Source organism: Stylophora pistillata, chromosome 2, assembly GCF_964205215.1.
Source record: "Stylophora pistillata chromosome 2, jaStyPist1.2, whole genome shotgun sequence".
In the NCBI taxonomy this organism is placed as follows: Eukaryota; Metazoa; Cnidaria; class Anthozoa; order Scleractinia; family Pocilloporidae; genus Stylophora; species Stylophora pistillata.
Window position 1 is genome coordinate 31,975,083 of NC_142520.1, and position 19,937 is coordinate 31,995,019.

At 38.7% G+C, this 19,937-nt stretch overlaps 1 protein-coding gene and 1 pseudogene across 2 annotated transcripts in view; one reads left to right on the top strand and one right to left on the bottom strand.

The window, feature by feature from the left end:
• Positions 1-198: 198 nt before the first annotated feature.
• LOC111344424 (NFU1 iron-sulfur cluster scaffold homolog, mitochondrial) lies at positions 199-8,228 on the bottom strand. The gene is made up of 9 exons (XM_022951652.2): positions 8,030-8,228; positions 6,199-6,340; positions 4,496-4,562; positions 4,082-4,196; positions 3,216-3,279; positions 2,935-2,974; positions 2,650-2,685; positions 2,287-2,385; positions 199-1,635 (listed from the first exon to the last, which is right to left on the bottom strand). The coding sequence occupies exons 1-9, from the start codon at positions 8,199-8,201 to the stop codon at positions 1,531-1,533; spliced, it is 840 nt and encodes a 279-aa protein (XP_022807387.2). The 5' UTR covers positions 8,202-8,228; the 3' UTR covers positions 199-1,530.
• A 659-nt stretch (positions 8,229-8,887) lies between these two features.
• Positions 8,888-19,937, top strand: part of LOC148738355 (uncharacterized) — a 42,646-nt pseudogene continuing 31,596 nt past the window's right edge. Inside the window, exons 1-3 of the transcript XR_015997257.1 lie at positions 8,888-11,886; positions 12,828-12,912; positions 13,471-13,590. The product of XR_015997257.1 is annotated as an uncharacterized LOC148738355 (transcript). The remainder of the gene's footprint in view (positions 11,887-12,827; positions 12,913-13,470; positions 13,591-19,937) is intronic.

Genomic DNA, 19,937 nt, shown 5'->3' on the forward strand with positions numbered 1-19,937 from the left:
AATGATCATTGTTAATGTCGGAGATTGCGGCTGGTTAAACTCGTCCACATTTGTAGAATTTTGGAGTACATCATTAAAGAAAATTCTAAAAATCACTCCCAAATTCATTTGTTACTTATCTTTACATCAGTTTCAAGGGTTCAATAAATATTGGATTACCTGAGGTGTTTGTAGGAGAAATTGCGGCGCACGAAAATATTGAAATCAAAGAGCTAAATGAAATTCATTTCACGTTTGTGCTTAACACTGCAATTGGCAACAACATATATATTAGATGAAAATCATATAGCTTGTGCATTAGCCTGCTTAGCAAGCGTCATATTGGGGCGAGTTAAAAGAAGCGCGCTATCGTTTATTCAACCGACCATGTCTAATTTGAAGTTGGAGTCGACGGTTGGGGAAGGGAGCGGGGATGTATTACTCACTCCCCCACCCTCATCCCCTCCCTACTTCTTCTGTCACATCCCTGGTACAAACTTCTCTCTCACCCCAGCCTTCCGCTTCCATAAAATCAAAGATGATGGCCATAATTTTCGCTACGAAAATACTGAGGACTCGCCTGCCCAAATGACGCCTGCTCTGCAGGCTATTTGGTCAAGTAACAAAGTGAGGAACAGTAAGAATTAGGATCAACGCTCATTAGAATTCAACGATTAGCGAGGCTCACCAAATTCTAAAATTGATAGCGAGCAAGTAAATAAATTTAAGATCAACGACAGCTAGTCTTCCTATAGTCTCCTTCGCAGCCGTTGTTTGGGCTCGTCACGCAACGCTCCCTCCCCCGTTGGTGGGGGAGGGAGCGTTGCGTGACGAGCCTAATCAACGGCTGCGAAGGAGACTAGTCTTCCTAGCAACCCCTGAATTTTTCCACTGCTCCCGAGCCCTAAAGTGAAGTTTTGCTCCAAAATGTTACACGTTTGCGCTTCTGCCATGATAGGCCATAGTGGTTAACTGAGAAGTATTGATGAATTCACAATGAAACTCCCAAGATCTTTTTCGTGACTTTGTACCAGCATCTGGCTGCTGAATCTGTTAACTGGCAGAAGGGGTTTACCCTTGCATTCCTATGATCTCATTAGCAATCCTTTTTACTGTTTGCCATACAATTCTAATGATTTGAGTGCAGATGGTAGTTGGTATTTTTTATTCTCATTACTTTCCTGCTTGATATTACACGATAATGTAAAGAGAACTTCTGTCTTGGTCACTCAAGAGAGTTCAAGAGTTAAACGACATGACGTCACAAAAAGTATTTTCACTCCTCCAATGAAGGTTTTGTGACTCATTTCTCGTCGTTTGTTTTGACTTTAAAATACATACGTTTTAATGTCCATTTTTTTAAAGAATATTCCATGAACTCGAACTCCCGAACACTTGGAGAGCCTAGTCCTAACAAACAGTGATGAGCCACATGAAAGCTTGAATCCTCACAACAGGCTCAGCGTTGAATCGAACGTCTCAGGAAAAGCGCAATGCCGCAAAACACCAAGCGAAAAGGGCGACTTTACGAGATGATCTTGGCCGGAAATATTACTTGTTGTTCGAGTTCCTCTCCGGTGGTGTACTTGTTTCTCCGAGTTTTGCTTCGAGTTTACTAAATTCTGTTTTATTTATTTCATCCACTTCGTCATCGACCTGTATGGACAAAGAAAAGGCTAAAACCGTCAAACTTGAAAGGGAAGCACTCAGAAAAGAAATGTTATTCGCACAACTGATTGTGTACCATATATATTTGCTATCGATACTACTCGATTGTTTATTTGTTCGTTTTTTGTTGTTTCTAACGATGTATGCATTTTAAGAAAAATTCAAAGAATCCGAAAAAACCACCCATCCCTTCTCACTCCGTGCTACCCCATACAAAAATTCTTGGGTTCCCTTGAAAGCTTTTTGAGGATAATTTTAAAATACTCATCACTTAACAGGCTGAAAAGGAGAGTATTGCACGCCAAGCCCTCACGAAACTAAAACTGTGGGGAATGGAACTCTGGTGAGTTTACCGCAAATGAACGAGTCGAACCAGCTACTTCTGTTTCCACCTTTGTAAAACTAATATAATTTCAAAAGCACTGCTTGGCACCGAAAAAGGAGCTTCGCGAGCTGTTCAATTGCAAGGGCTCATGACAAAAAAAAAAAAAAAAAATGAGCCGCAGGGTGCGATTCTCCTCTCGCGAGTGTCTCCCAAAAGCTGAGATTGCAAAGTCTTCACTGGCTTCACAGTGGTTTTCCACATCATTTACTAACCCGGGGCCGCAAGAAAACGACACGACATGTCATTTCTCTTACCTGTTCTACTGCGACCACCTCTGGGACGTAAAACTGCATCATGTTTTCAATGCCATTTTTAAGGGTAACAATTGAACTTGGACAGCTGGAGCACGCTCCCTAGTATGATACCAATATAACTCTGTTCATTTTTTGTTTTACTCGTTGAATTGGTATTAACTAAAATCGAATAAAATAAAATTGAAAAGAAAAAACAGACATCAAAATTAACTTCCAGGTGCAGGACTGTACGAACCGACTCAAACTAGGTATGAATCGACCGAATTAATGGTTACGAAACGACTCGAAACCGTTTGATTAACAGCAAACACTGCTTCCTTCTAGTTAGAAAATGAATGAATCTCAAGTTGGCATAACACTGACCTGAAGTTTAAGCTTCACAATGCCGTCTTGGAATCCCTGTTTAATTAAGGCACAACAAACAAGTTACCCGGCTAGCATATCCACTACAAGGTTCTTACCCCCGTGAATACCAGATTTCACCAAAAGTTGGCTATAAAAAGGTTGTTACTGGAGACACTTGAGTCAGATTGCCAAAGGATTAGGAACTGTCTCTGACCACAAACCATTCCAAAATTAATCTCATCCCTCAAAATGATTCTACTACATGTAAGTATGAACCAAGAATGAGTATGTCTGTTAACAAACCTTAAAAATGATGTCTCCTCCATCTTCTTGAACAGTTGGTCTGTTAAAAGTAAACGACAAACAACAGAGAGAATTTTAATGCATCAAGTGTTGTACTCACAATTCCACAGATGTAAAATGCAACTTTGACAACTAACATGAGGAAAAATGAGCATCTGATAAGAATTAAATGCAAATAAAATACTCTAATCACGATTAAATAGCTACTGCACAGTTTGCGTTGTGTCTCTCATTTCAAAGGGCAAAGGAAGGTAAAATCTGAACAGCTCTGATGCATTTACCTTATTCTTGTGTCTAACAACTCTTTGATCATAGCAACAGTTTCATCGTCATCTGCATCAATAGCTGAAAAAATAATAACAGTTAGGAGCAAAACACATTCAAGACAGTTTAAAGGCTTTTCATAGGAAAGCTGTAGCTAAATAGGCTTGTGGGGCATGTATCTCTGTGAAGATGTAGAATTTTCCTTGAAGCAGTATTACCTTTGGCCCTTTACACCTTAACATCAGCATGCATATTCTCTTCACAACAGTTTTTACCTAAACGGCTTCCAAATATTCCTTAGCCACCAAGTGCATTTTGACCTTAAGATTTTGCCGATCTCTGACATACTAAACTGTTACTATTACGGTAATTTGATATGACATAGGGATGCAATGTCATAACCAGTTAACTCCATTGAGCAACCAAGACAGAATTTCTCCCTACAATATCAACACTCTCAACTATTCTCTACTTCCTAAGGTGCTCAGACAAGGAGAATTTGTTCAATAATCAATACCTTCTTTAGTTGGTGATCACTTCCTTTACTCTCCTGACCTTAATGAGTGATCAGGGATGATTATGTAAGAAGAAATTACACACTAGTCACTCTCAGGTTAAATGCAACCAGTGGGCTGAAAAGACTACACAGTACATTTTTCAAAATGAATGTGTTTTGCATGACTCAAAATTTAACCTGAACAAGTGAACTTCACAGTTACTAGTGAATGAGATAGCTTTGCTCAAGAGCGAACAAAGCTAGTGGTAATCAACTTTCCTGTAGTTGCATGACTGTTCATAGAAAATTCACCTATATTAATTGCAAGCTCATTACATTAATGACAGAAAAATAATAGCAATTTTCATGCACATGCATCAGCCCTACCTGTATCACTTGCTGGCTGGTCTTCAGTAAGAATGGGAACATTGCTTGCAAAAAAGTCCATTATGGAGGCAAATATGTCAGGTTTCAACACAGGCCAGTCAACTTCATCATCTGTCTGCAATTGAAAACTAAAAAAAATGTAAACTGCAGCAGAACGCAATAATTCTTACCTCACACGACTAGATTAATTTCAAATTGTCACATACACATTTTGAAAGCAATTAAGTCTGTGATTTTACAGCTTCTGTTCAGGTTGAGTCCATAAATGGTTCTCTCTTCAATTGCAAGGAGTGAGTTTTAAGTCTCTTATCATTGTTGCATGACTTGGCCAGGCAGTGAGGACATGTTTACCATTTTTTTTCCAATCTTATTTTTGAGTCTGGTTTAAGTCATAAAAACAATTAGCCCACTAACCTTTGTAACTGTGATGAAGTCTGGTCCAAACATAACTCCAGTCACACCGTCTATTCTAAATAAATTTCTGCAAACAAAATAAATTGAATGGAAATATCCATTGTTACATTCCTGGCATACATGACTTTGTTCTATATGACTTCGTTCTGCTGCATTTCAGTCACTGAATTGCATGGACTAAAGGTGCACAGTCAAGTCAAAATGAGATACAGATTCTCAAAGAACAGCATAAAACCCTTTACAGCATCAATATGCACATTCTCTATACTGTTCTCTATATATTTCCAAACAGGCTTACCAGGAGAATTTGTCTAACAATCAAGAGCATTAATTATTGATCATTTCCTTTATTCTTGTAACCTTAATGTGTAATTCAGGGATGATGTTGTAAAGGGAAATTATTTGCTAGGTATCCCAAGGGGTCAAGGGGGTTAAACATCTCATTTGGTGTGCTATTTATTTGTTTGTAAACATAGGCTGCCAATGAGTAACTCTTGGATAAAGTTGAAACTATTTGGAATTACTTTGAACTGCTGGGATGATGCTAGGTGAATAGTCAGAATTCACATTTTGGCTATCTCTCAGTACAAAATACAGACTGCAGACTGCTGGCCAGGTACAAAGTGCAGACCAGGTACAAAATGCAGACTGCAGACTACAGACTGAGTACAAAACGTAGACTGGAAATTAAAATTATTTTTTTTGTCTTCTATATTATAACATGTCATCTTAGAACTCACAGTGTCATGCACTCCCATTTCCATGATCATCTTTCACAATCATTTGCACTATTGTGGAATATTCCTTACCTGTTTCTTTGTATATTTTGTTTTTAGCCAAGTCTCTGGTGTATTTCGTTTTTAACAAAGTAGCCACAATCATTCTCACATAGAATTTCAAGCCTAATTCCTATAGTCTTCTCATTTTGCACGCAAGATGTCAATATTGAAACAAATGACTGCTTTTGTACGTGGTACACACTCTTCAACTTTTATACTGATATGTACACATTTTCATTTTATTGACAAAAATATAGACTGAGACCAAAACTGTCTCTTGAACTTGATATATTTTCAACATTCAAGGGTGTACACACACTGACTTTCACATAATGATATGGTCACCAAACAGATGAGAGGTAAAATCACCAGGAAAGTAAACAAGTTCCAATCATGAAAACAACACTTTGCTTGCCCTGGTAAAAATTTGCCACTTACTCCTTTTAGCTTCTCACAGTATAAATACTAAGAGCTTACCTGGATGCTTTGTTAAAAACAAAATAAACCTAGGAACGGCAAGGAATATTCTGCAAATTATGATGCATATAATGGTAGAAGAACAATTGCATTTAGTGTCTTCACTAATAGTCACACCTTTACTCTTTCAAGAGCTTTCACTCAGTTACACAAGAACTGACTGTGAAAAGTATTAATCAAAACTCCCTCAAAGAAAAGTCAAGTTATATTTTAACGTCACAACATTATTTTGGAAGTCGATAGAAGCATTACAGTATAACTTGGTAAGGTTGATATCAATTGGTCTGCTGTTGACATATCGATTTGTTTACACCCAAGAAAGTGACAAATTTGCAAATTTGTAAGTGACAAATCTGTCCACTCACAATGGTCATTTCATGATTCACATTCCATGACTAAAAACTAAGTACAGCAAAGGTTCCAATAAGACATAACTGTTATGTGTACCTTGCTAAAGGTGAACAATATGCAGAGTGTGCACTGGTAAAGTTAACTGTGCCAGACTCTAAGACCTGGACTCCAGGAACAAATTTCAAACTGTTAGGGTTTGGTGTTTCTTGTACCTGTATAAACATTGTTCTCACACTGGCTGTCAAAATATAATAATTGCGCGTGATGAATAAGCAAATCGGAAAGAGTACCATATAAACCCATACATTAATTATGCATTCCACTTCTTTGTCTTTCAAGACAAAACTTTAAAAACAAAGTCTACTAGTCTGAATGCATAATTAATGTATGGGGTTATATCGCACTCTTGCCAGCAAATCAGTTATCATAAGACCTGGAATGGGTTGTTCAAACCCAGGGTTAGTGTAAAATCTTACCCCCAATCTGAAAACTTTAAAAAAATATTCGTGGGGAGGGGGGCTGGGGGGAGGGTGAACAAAAAATGAAATGTTCCCAGTATAAGCACAGGTGGCCCAAGCTCTCTTTGAGAACCACACAAGGAACACAATTTGCATATTGATTTATAAGGATTTGTATGGGATTTTCTATAAGATAGCCATAGAGATAGTTAAAAGTGAAAACATTAAATAAAAATGGCTTACCTTATTCCATACGTGTGTTGCTTGCTCCTGGTGTCGTCATTTTACCGATTTCACTTGATTTAATCGGTTTTTTTTAATCCTGGTTTTCTCTTATTAAAGAGAAGACAAAGCTGAACACTTCTGTCCAGACAGCCTCCCGAACGAAGTAAAAAATCCTGAGCTAAAATGTTCCCACGGCCACAAATCCACCGCAGAATTCAAGGGCAAAGGTTGAGCTTTCATTTTGATTCTCTAGCCACATAATCTCAGCCCTGCAATCCAAGCCAGGTGGCTGTTCGTGTCCTCAGTGAAACGTTAAAACGTTTGTAGACATCCGAGTCCTTTTTAAACAAGAGACAACGACCGGTGCAATTGGCTTAGTAACCTCGTCAAGTTGGCAAACCAAGACTGGCGGGGGTACTAGACCTCAACTTGTCAACAAAACTTCTTGTAAAACCTGGGGTCCCCTCAGGTTTAGTACCCCGCGAGTCTTGGTTTGCCAACATAATGAGGTAACCAAGCCAATTTCAACGGTCATTGTGTCGTGTTTAAAAAGGACTCGGATGTCTACAAACGTTTTAACGTTTCACTGAGGACACGAACAGCCGCCTGGTGTTGATCGCAGGGCTGAGATTGTGTGGCTAGAGAATCGAAATGAGAGGTCAACCTTTGCCCTTGGATTCTGTAGTGGATTTGTGGCCGTGGGTACATTTTAGCTCGGGATTTTTTACTTCGTTCAGGAGGCTGTCTAGACAGAAGTGTTCAGCCTTGTCTTCTCTTTAAGAAGAGAAATCCAGGATTAAAAAAAAAACTGATTAAATCAAGTGAAATCGGTAAAATAACGACACCTGGAGCAAGCAACACACGTATGGAATAAGGTAAGCCATTTCTATTTAATATTTTCACTTTTAACTATCTCTATGGCTATCTTGTAGAAAATCCCATACAAATCCTTATAAATCGATATGCAAATTGTGTTCCTTGTGTGGTTCTCAAAGTGGGCTTGGGCCGCCTGTGGTATAAGCCTTTCAATCACGTAACATGAACCCAATTTTCGTAAAACTGCGCGAGACAAAGAGTTAAACAATGTACGTAACGCAAAATTGTCATTAAAATAAGCACACAGCACTAATAATAGTCACCGTGGATCGCTCTGTTTAACCGTTTACTGTAAATATTAGAACTACTTTAACTGAGGCTACACGAATTCGAATTATCGTTGTGCAAAAAATATTTTGTTTAGGTACCTCCAGCAAACGGAATCCGTGGAAAAGACCGATTATATTGAGGAAATGTCAACAATGGAATCCCTCCACTGTAACATCTCTGCAATTGTTTGGCATTTTGAATATTTCTTCTAAACCACAGCTTGACAGCATTTCTTGAAACAGCCCAACGACCCACTAGAGTCGTCGCCATATTCGTTTTAGACTTGATCGTAACGTTGCGCATGTGTGGTATATAGCTCAGTGGTAATCTCGAGCCCAGGGTCAAATTAGCTCCTTTGTCAGCGGTATTGTCGCCAGAAAAAACTTGTTCTGGCAGACTGTCGTTCTGGCAAGTTTCAGTGGAATCAGATAAACCCCTTGCTTGTGGAGGCAACAGTTGAATAGTAGACGAATAGTTCAATGAATAACTGAAAACATACCCCAAATATATTTTCCTCTTTCTGATACACCCCACGTAATCTCTATCTAAGGGCCTGATTACATGAGCCGAGCTGGCCCGGTTAGCCGAGCTGATTTTTTTTGTTTTCACGCTTTGGCGAACACCAAAACAAAAGAAATCAGCCTGGCTAACAGGGCCAGCCCGGCTAATGTAATCAGGCCCTTACTTTCGATGCTTTCGGGTAATCGATAAAAAGGAGGAGCGCGGGCTCCGGTTTCCGAACAGCGGCTGGCAATCGAGCAAAGGGGAGAGGGTGGCGAAGAGCTTCAAAGCTGAGCTTTTACGATCAGCGAAAAAAGAAGAAAGAGCAGGAATAAACTCACACAGTGCCTTTTGTTCATCTTCTTTAAAGAGTTTCTCATTGGCTTACGTCGTGAAGAAGGTAACGCTGTATCCCTTTGAATAATTTTGGTGAGCAGTCAGACTTTCTGTCTATAGCCCTGTAGAGCTGAGTGTATGGTTGTATTTAGCCTTGTGTGTATAGGAGGATATTTTATGTAGAGTTCATACTAGTAACCTCCAAAGGTTACTAGTATAGCGGAGAAGTCAATTCGAACGCACATGAGGTACGTAACCAAAATTTCAAACGAAAATAAAGAGATCGGCGCGGTGTAAAATCACAGATGAAAAGGGCGAGGTATTGATTGAAGATAGCGTTGATATGATCGATGGTTGTAGCTGAATCTGTGTTGCTGAATTTATGTGGCTGGATTTTTGTGGTTCGAACTAAAAGAAAATATAGTCGAAACCAAACTAAGAAAATATCCCTGAGCAATGTTCACTAGCCGAGGGGGAAATTGGAACCTATTAAAAACCCCAAAACCGTAGAAAAAATCATCCAAAACCGAAACAAAAATCGACCGAAAGCGAAAACTGCATCCAAAACTGTCAAAACCGATGCATTTTCACATCCCAGTTATTAAAACCCTGATCGATGCGATATAGTGGTGACAAGTGGAGCATGCAGAGTAAACTACACTAATTTCATTACAGTATTTGTGAATGCCATGGACTTGGCATTCGTATCTTCTAGTATCTGGTTAAATTATGGGCCTTATTTCAGCTGCTCTCTCGAAGTCCAATAAGAGTGAATCGCCTTGAAACGCTCTTTTATTTCGTTTTCATTTCTTCCCCGCCATGGAACAGATGCTCATGGTAATTAGTCATGATCTTCCTCACCAATCGCGAATTTCCAATTTATCATAGGTGTAGATGATGCGTATTCTTAGTGTTTAAGGACTGTAAGTCTTCGAAGATGTATGTACAGCGTGGAAATTGGGAATGCCAAAGGCACCCCAAACTAAGAGGAGGGTTTTGGGGGCATGCTCCCCCAGAAAATTTTGAAATTTAGGGTCTTGCAAATGCCATTTTGAACTATTTCCGCGAAACCTTTTTTTATAAATAAGTGCGACACGAAATGAACTAGTTAGTTGTTTATTTTACCCACCTGTAGAGTTTTAAAGTTACGAGGGTTGTTGGCTTCCTAAAATATCTAGAAAGGTAACAGGTCTAGGAAGCCAAAGACAGTTTCTTGTCATTTATGAATTAATGAAAAGGCACTGAAAAACAAACACATGCACCAGTATAATTTGAAATTTAAAATTGGTCCTATTTTATGGTAACTGTGACAAATGCTATAAGGCAATAAAAAAAATTTTTTTTTCAGATTTCGGCTGTACGCACGGGCATATGTGCGTATATGGGTGCTACACCCCTGTATAGGATATAGCAATTAAGCTATCATAATATAAATAATGACATTGGTATGATTGACCTACCAAACACTGTTTTTATGCTTGTGCAGGCTTTTCTCTTCCTTTTTTTCTGTGCATCTAAACTTAACTTGTTTTTCTTTCTGAAATTCTCGCCGCCTTTCCCTTCTTCATAAAAAAACACAACTCATCCACAATTGCTTCTTGAGGTCCTTGACCTTCTTCCGTCGCCGGCGTGTTTGGCACGTTGGAAGACATGGTTTGCACACTGATCAACCTTGACCTAAGTGCTCCAAAGTCAAAGTCTTGGGTGTCATTCAAGATGGGTAAACCGCTACGGTATGGTCAAAGTCTTGGGCGTCCAAGACGCATAAACCCCCCTAGGGATCCCTGCAATATTTCAATTGGTTTGTCACGCATTCCACTCAATAACATTTGCGTTTAGCGGCAATTTGAGATCAGTGGAGGCGCGTGATTGCCTCTCAGAAGAGAAACTAAAACCCAAGTAGGTCAAATGGGAAAAACGGAAAACCGCATCAGATATCAAATCTGAAAACCCGTTAGTATTTTTTGCGAAAACCGAAAACTAGATGTTTAAAAACAGAAAACCCACAAAACACAATGAATACCAAAACCGATAAACCGATGTGTTTTAGCACAAAAACCAAATAACAGAGCTAAAAAATAGCCAAAACCGAAAATCCCAATTTCCCCCTCCTAGCCTAATTAACAATGAAGCGATTATATAAAGTGAGTTATAAACCGGTGTATGTACCAAAAAAAAAGGGGGGAAATATCTTAAATGTAAAATAAAGAAAACTTAGTGTGGTCTAGCTCCTAATGATTTTAGGTTACTTGCTAATAGCAGATGATTCCTGAATAGCAGAAAAAATTGGTTGTAAAGCAACTTAATTGGCCAACTCTTGAAAAAAGAAGACAAGTAGCTAGACTGGCACTGATGTACAAATGTGATACCAACCAAACTGCTACAGGTATCTCCGGCTATGTACATCCTCAGTCTTCCATAAAAACCAGATCATCTCATCCACTGAAATTCATCGCACTCCAGCCATCCTGTGACACGTACAAATTTAGCCTCTGGTTGAGAACTATCAGTTGACTGGAATAGCGTGCCACCTGATTAGGTAACATTGGATTCAACTACAAAATTTAAAGCCACCATCTCTGACTACATTTTTTCTGTGTGATGTTTACCTTTTTTGATTGATTGATTTATATATATTTAACGACTATTCACCAAAGTGGAGGTGAACAGTTGTCTTAGTATATACTAAAACAGTGGGATAATATACACTACCACCAAAAATTGATTTGAGTGATTTCTTCACTAGTCATGGATGCAAACTGGGACGAGATTTTTTCCCATTGCTTGGAGGTAAATAGCGAAGGATATTTAGAGTCTGACTAGTCAATCAGAGCACGCCTTCAATGCTATCCACTGTTTTAGTATATAAGTACTATTTAGTACTAAATATAGATATGTGTATATAACTGCAGACAGTACTGTTTTGGCCTTCTGGGCTTCATCAGTGCAGTGCTGATGCTAGGATGGAGGAGAATATAATAATATATTAATAATATATAATAATAATAATAATTTGTTATTTATATTGCATAAATTAACATGTGGATATGATCAAATGCGCATCACAACACTTTTCGGGGGACTTTGGCCGGACTGCATCAGCAGTTTACAAGGAAAGGTATTCTCCTCAGTTATTTTAAGACCTTGAGTGTTGGTCTGGCCGGGGCTCGAACCATCGACCTCGACCTCCCGCACAACAGTCCAGTGACTTTGGCCGGACTGCATCAGCAGTTTACAAACAATCGAAGGAAGATGCGCCCTCCCGCCAATTCCCCGTAAACAGGCCAGACCACATCACAGTAATCTCGTGAGTGGGTTCTTTAATGTCCCCTGCCTAACCAAATTAACTAATTACGGGATCCAGGAGACGGGACCTACGGTTTATTCGTCCTTGTCCGAGAAGACTAGAATGTCTATCCATTTCTTGATATTATAGAAAGGTAGCGCATTCTCCTCAGTTATTTTAAGACCTTGAGTGTTGGTCCGGCCAGGGCTCGAACCATCGACCTCAACCTCCCGCACAACAGTCCAGCGCTCTAACCAATTGAGCTAACCGGGAGGCGGTTAACCAATTGAGCTAACCGGGAGGAGAACCAAGAGGGTCACCCCAAACAACCCAACATTTGTGGTGTCATCTAAGCCATGCCAGAGTGCTCAAACTAGAGTAAACTAGTGAGCATGCACATTTGCTACAGCAATGACTCATCCTAGGTAGAGTGTTCAATTTGGATATGAAAGCAAAGCTTTGTATGCCAAAGAGCTATATCTAACTGCAGACAGTACTGTTTCGGCCTTCTGGGCCTCATCAGTGCAGTGCTGATGCTAGGATGGAGGAGAACCGAAAGGGTCACCCCAAACGACCCAACATTTGTGGTATCGTCCAAGCCATGCCAAAGTGCGCAAACTAGAGTAAACTAGTGAGCATGCGCATTTGCAACAGCAATGACTCATCCAAGGTAGAGGAAGAGTCATTGCTGTTATTGAGTATCCTAGGTAGAGGATGAGTCATCCTTTTATATGCGTATATATATATATTTTTCCTATTTTTATATTTCCTAGCAAGCTGTAGTGCTTAAGCTATTAGTTAGAAGCTTGGAAATATGTCTGTTACAGATGTTGCAAGATGACATATGTAAGTGTAAATGTAAGTATTGACAGCAACTTAAAGGGATGAAGTAAGAAATATAATATCTAGTGCATGTGCTTATAGATTGAAATATAAAAAATTATCATGTAATAATCATTAACCAATGAAGAAATAATAGCCCGGAACAAACATACTAGAAATGTCCACGGGCTACACGTGTATTGTGGACATAATAATTCCTCGTACATGACATACCTACTCTACAAAGACGTGCAAGAATACCGCTGAGCGTGTAATATGGTTTCATCGCCCAAACCGGAGAACATGTGATTGGGTTCGGGTAACTCATTTATACATTTATCGCAAACGAGCGTAGGTAGTTTTTAACTTTTTGATGTCAGGGTAAGTCAGATCTTGTTAGCAAAACTTCTGTTACTGAGTTCATAGCTCGTCTATCACGATTGTGCGGCGGCATTACACAGGCGTGATAGAATACTGCATTGGACCTCGTTTATGATCTTCAGGCTAGCATTCGAAATCTACTTTGCAGTGATTTGGAATCTCTGTTTAATGACAATTCCTAACTCGTATTTAACTTGTTTGTCCTTATTGCAGGGTTATAGTTCCTGAAGTTAGGGAAGGAAGAGATTCGAGCGAATTCTCGCGGTTGGCACCATTGGGACGCAAATTGATCACACCAGAAATCACGCTTTTCAGGATTAATCCTTCCTAAAGGTTTGCGAACTACTTTTGTACCGTTAGTGGTGTTAAAGTTTCAAGCCTACTGTTACTCTAGTGCACCATCCAGACTAGGCTCCCTTTCTTTTTTAAGATACTTGATGATTTCGTCTATTTCTGCGCATTTGGTTTGTTTGAGGTTCGCCATAAACCTACCCTCTGAATATCCCGAGACAGACTCAAATTATAGAGTTTTAGATAAGTCTTAATGAAAGATGAATACCAAGTGTTGATATTCTGTTGTTAAGTTCGCTGATGAGGATATTTCATCGGTTTGTTGGTTGATACAGAGGTAGTGTTCACAAAAATTTGTCTGAAACAAATCTCACGATCACTCAAGTATATAGTTGCAACCTGCTGCACAGTGATACTGAGAAAGATACACTAATAAAGGACGTACAATTTCACCGCAAGAAGTCCAAGGTTTCTGTTGTAAAGAATTAACCTCAGTTTTCAAAATATCGGCCGTTGCATACTGTTGTCATTATCGAACTTTTCGCGGCGAAACCCGCTATTTTGAACATGGGTGAAGCTCCAGAACGCTGTGTATTTCCAATTCCGTGCGGCGAGTGTGGCTGCAGTTTAGTCGCTTGTTATACTTCCTTTTCTAATGGAACTCTCACAAGGTTAAAAACCAATTATTTCTTCATGTATTTGTTCGTCTACATTTATGTTCAGGCGGTAAAATCGTATAGATATCTCGCCAACTACTAACAGCCAAAAAGTAATGTCTACACGTGTCTTACACGTGTCGTACACGTCCACGTTTGATCGAGTTTTTTGTTAACTCCTAGGTGTCTACGTGTTTGAATAAATAAATTGCTTACTTACTTACAAAGCAAAGAAATAGAAGATCTAATTATTGTTCTTAACTAAATAATTTAGAAGCTCAGATTTATAATGTTCAAGGGTGTTGGAGTTGACAATGTCCTTAGGTAAGCTGTTCCAACTTCTAGTTCTGGGAAAAAAAGAATAGAAATGAATGTTCCTAGTGGCTTTCTCTTGAATGTATCTAAAATTGTGGCTTGCATATGTTCTGAGTTGAGTGTGAGGTGCAGGTAAACAGTAGTGTCAATATCAATTTTCCCCTGACTCATCTTACATGGAAAAATTAACAGAGACATTGTTCTTCTTAGATCTAAGGTGGTCCATTCTAGCTCTTGAAGCATTTTAGTAATGCTGGTTGTAGGGTGATAGCTGTTGTTACAAAATAATACAGCTTTGCTTTGAACCATCTCAAGGGAAGATGTCCTTTTGGAGATGAGGGTCTCAAGCCTCACAAGCATATTCCAGCTTTGGGCACACAATTTCTTTAACTTTCTTGGGACAGTTCCAGAGGTTCCTTTTCATCATTCCCTAGACCATACTCACTCAACCAATAAACTTTTATTAGCTGTTGTTGGTCTAGTCACTGAGACTTGAATAGTGTGATGTTACATATTGTAAACAAATTTACACATAGTGTAATCTTGTCATAGTTTTGTTTTAAAATGATATCACATGAAGTGGAAAATCTAAGTACTGTATTACTTTGCAGTTATTGTTTCAATTAGTGATGGACTAGAGACTCAACTCAAGCATGATGTTGCATATAGTAAACAAACTACTACAATTTGTGTTTCAATGTCAAAATGGCAGAAAAGGTCTAGCATGTGAGACATAATGCTGTGGTTTGTGGCATTTTTTCACTTATCTGCTTAGCTGAAGTGATGTTTTTCCTTGCATAAATAGTAATTTTTTTTAATCTTGCAAAATGATTTTAAAATATGGCAGGAAAATTTCAATAGATCATTGAATCTTTTTTTCCTGAGATTAGCTTTGCAAAATTTCATGGTATTGTTTTGCATCAATGGGGTTAGAAAATACTGGAAGAAAAGTTCTCTTATTGTCTTTATTTTTTCTGGAAGTGGCAGCTTCTTGTTACTGACTCTACAAATGTGGGGGCCTCCAAGCTCATTGGACTTGCTGGAACATGTGCAGTACTAATTGAATAAAATAATCATGACTGCAACATTCTTTTTGTGATGTTATGAAATTGTCATGACAAAAACATATCTGACTAATCAGAGTCTGTTTCCCACACACTGAAAGATGATATCATTCAGCTCTTTAAAAACTCTTAAAATTTAAGATAAAAAAGTAAATACCAACCTTGTTCTCTTTGCTGTGAAAACCACTCCATCACTTGCTGGTCTAGTTTGGGATATTTCGGAGTGAAACAGCCCATCACACGTTTTGCAGACATCTTCAGCTCACCAGTAAGAATAGTCGTCTGGTCTCTTCTCCAGCGTCATACCATGGACTCGCTTGGTCCATATTCTCAAGCGATTTCCAAGTTGTTTTCTTCAGCTTCTGCACTAACTTTTATCTTGAAAGCCATACGATACGAGGAGCAGTGTGCTTTAGGTATGATGATAAAACGTAATGGCGATGAAAGGGGTACTCGATTGATAGATACTTTAAAACATTTAACTGAGATTGTTGTTGTGGTTGATCTGTGTTCACATGGTAGTATTTATACATGTCGTTGGATCAATTAATATTCATATCTCCATTGGTTCTCTTTTTTTCTTTTGTGTTTATTGTAATTTATTAGGTTTTGTGTTTAGTGAGTCAATTTCTTATGTTTTCTGGAAGGTTCGCTTGCTCAAATGGCCAGTTACAATCAATAATTTTGCTCTCAGCTTATAGCTGATGGTTTTACTTTTTTTGGGCAGCTTGAGTCTAGTGGAAAGACCCTGGCTTTCAGGCTCTCAGCTTATAGCCAAGATCGGCTTATAGGTGAAGAAATACGGTAACTCACAGACCATCCTCTTCAATCTACAACTCGTGCAACAACCATGCTTCTCTTGAACAACCGACCATGTGCTGTGGGCAGTGGTATTATTCCTATAAAGAAACAAACTCTACTTCTAACTATCTGCATTAGTGTTAGATGATCTAACCTTGAGAAATACGTAACTGACAACAAAATGAAGTAATTAATAAACGCCACAGCATATTATTCTTAACTTTTGACTGTAATACAGAAATACATGCAGAGCTGGACATTGCAGTTACTTCTAACCAAGGGGCACATTGATATTAAACTGTCATTAATTACACACACAATCTGATCATATAACCATAAAGCTTATACACCAAAGAGGTGAGAAATCTACAAAATGAAATGAAAACATGATATGGACAAGTTCAAATCTTAAGAACACACACCAGAGGAACTGCACTGGACTCTGGTCGAAGTTGTAGAAGTAAAAGATTCACTATTTGAGTCACAAGCTGTGGTGCTGAATGTGGTGACAGAGCACATTTAAGAATGTGAAATGCTGAGAATTTATCAGTGCCATCATTAGCTAGGTCTATGTCTTGCAACCATTCATCAATGTTTCTGACGTGTAAGTCCGCTCTGGTTCAGATTCCAAAGCATCTTGTAATGGGCATAAGAACAGCAGAATACAGGTCAAGAGAGTGGAAGGCGTACGAACGGGCACGAGAGAGAAAGAAGAGACGTGACAACTGGTTTAGAAAGGGTAGTTATGAAACCGTGATTTTCGTACAAGCAACACCTGGTTCCCAGATTAAACGCAGGTACACAAGAGAGATCAAAGCCACAGAGTTTAAGATCAAAGTTGTTGAGCAATCTGGAACAACCCTTAAAGCCATGCTCCAAAAATCAGACCCTTTCAAACAGAGGCGATGCATCAATGCTGACTGCCTTCTCTGCCAGACTGACGGAAAGGGGTCATGCCGAAGTACGGGTGTTACATATGAGTTGGTTTGCCGTGTTTGTAAATCGAAATATGTGGGAGAGACATCCAGAAGTGCGTATACTCGTTGTAGAGAACACTGCCATGCTTTAGAACGGCGAGAAGGGAGCTCTGTTCTGTGGAGACATTGTTGTGAAAGGCATGGTGGAAATGAAGTGGGCTTTGTAATGAATGTAACGGGGGTTTTTCAGGATGATGCAATGTTGAGGCAGATAACGGAGTCTGTACTGATAAATAAGGTTGAAGAGGGCAAGTTAATGAATTCCAAAAGCGAGTGGAATTATGTCAACGTGCCTAGGGCAGTTATGGCAATGTGACAGTTCTAGAGACTTGGTTCCGAGCGGCTACTTTTTGTGTGTTACTACACGACATGTGCGTTTTTTCAAAAATTTTTCAAAAACATTTTTAGTTTTTGTTTGTCATCAACTGACGAGGTCGTAGACGAAACTAGTTTTGAAGTTTTCGCAGTAGTGTGTTGAAAGTAGAAGTTAGTTGGACTGTTTTTTCACTTACATGGTTTATATGGCGAAAAATATAATACAAAAAAATCTAAGAGAATATTTATAAATCAAGGTGAATTAAAGAATGGAAAAAAAAATAAGGAAGTTTACATGCAAAATGTAAAAAATGTAACTAGGAATGTAAACGGGAATGCCACACTAACAACACGGTTTGAAAATACTGGAAGGAAAGTTCTCTTATCTTCTCCAGGTTTCTGGAGTTGGCAGCTTCTTGTTATTGACTCCACCAAACTTGGAGCCTTTGAGCTCCCAGGGATGGAACGTGTTAAGTACTAATTCAACTGCAAAGCTCTTGGATGTTGATGGGTTTGATTGGAGGGCAAGGATTTCATCAGCACCAAAGCACTGTATTCTGTTCAGTGCTAGATCAACTGCTTGATCCTTCTTTGCTGGTGAAGATATTCATGCCATTATCACAGTAAAGGCTGTGTTTGCAATAACTGGGGGAATTACTGGCATCTGAACAGGATCTAACAAATATCTTGCTGGTCCTGCAAAGATGTAGTTGGCGTTGTCCTGACAAAATCCAACAGACTACAGGAAAGTGCTCTCTTATGCATTAGCGTACAAGAGTTGACAAACACTGGTTGGATTACCATAGGGCTGCAAATTGGGCTTGTATTGACTGGGCTTGTATTGACTGGGCTGATTGGAATTGAGTGGACAAATGGTGATGATGAATTCTGAGGTACATGTAGGATTACAAAAAGCTGGTGAAGGCAAGAGTCCACGAATTAAGATTAACAGTACCATTTGAAAGTGTAAACAAAGGTACATGTAACATCTCTATTCAATGTCTTGAGCCTTTTCTGTACTGCTGCAGTCTCCAATTTAAAGAGTTTAAAAGCTGACATTTCAAGCACTCTAGCCCTCTGTCAGAGCAAGAGGAGGAATTGTGGATTGTGTGTGTGTTTGTATGAAGAAAGTGGAGCTATGCTATTGTTAGGAACACGGTGACTAGAAAAACAAGAGTAAATTAGTAGAATGAGTAACATTAATTGATTCCTATGGGATTAAGAGTGCTGATTTGAAAGATGAACTTTTGTTTAAAAGTTTTGCGGTTGTCAGAGCTACTTAAGTGCAAGCATAGGCTGCAGACTGTCATATGCAGCTTAAAATGATTAGGTAGACTGAAGTGTCTAGTAACTGGTTTTGATGTGTCCATTTCATTCCTTTCTATGTTGCAGAGGTGTTCCTTGGAATGAGACACTAGTTTTCTTCCTGTTTTGCCAATGTAGAATGTAGAATTTGTTGGTTGATGTCGTTAGGTGTTTGGCACATAGCTCTGATGATGATTCTCATAATGTTGCATGAAAAAGATTTTTGGGGACTTTGAATTTGGTGACAATAGTGATTAGTAGAAAAAGATGCATGAAAATTGGAGCAAAAACCCTTAATAATAACTCTAGAATGAAGACAACAGCTGATGAAATTGATGTAGCTACAAAACCTAGTTTTGGTCAAAGTGAGAATGGCCATATAAGGAATACAATTAATGGTGGAAAAGGAAAAAGATAACATGATTTCCTGGTATAGCTCCTTTTGGCTTGGTACTCTACTTTTTTGATGAGATATCAAAGTTTGCAACATTGGTAATTTCATCACTGTGATGAAACCCATTGTTTCACATTGGATGGCATTTTCTCTGTTTGGTTTGAAAATGGTATTGTTATCTTGAAAATAAATCGAACTTGCATATATTTATATATTGTACCAAAGTTAACTAACAGTGCAAAAATGAAGTACTTAATGTTCATCAAGGAAAGTAATGATATGATGTAAACAATCATTGTATTAAGAATAACAGTAGCATTTGAAAATATCAACAAGGTAATATCTTAATTGAATGACCTGGTCCTTTTCTTTTTAGATAAGTAATCAAAGTTCACAATGTTGGTAATTTCATCTTTTCACTGATAAGGCTTTGTTCTCAATGCCATCATATTGGATAACAATTTCTTTGATATTGTTTGTTGTTATTCCTGCATTAATGCCAAAAGTTGGATCCAATACAACTAGGTGTTGAAGCTGCTTGGGTGGCATAGTGAACCCAAGC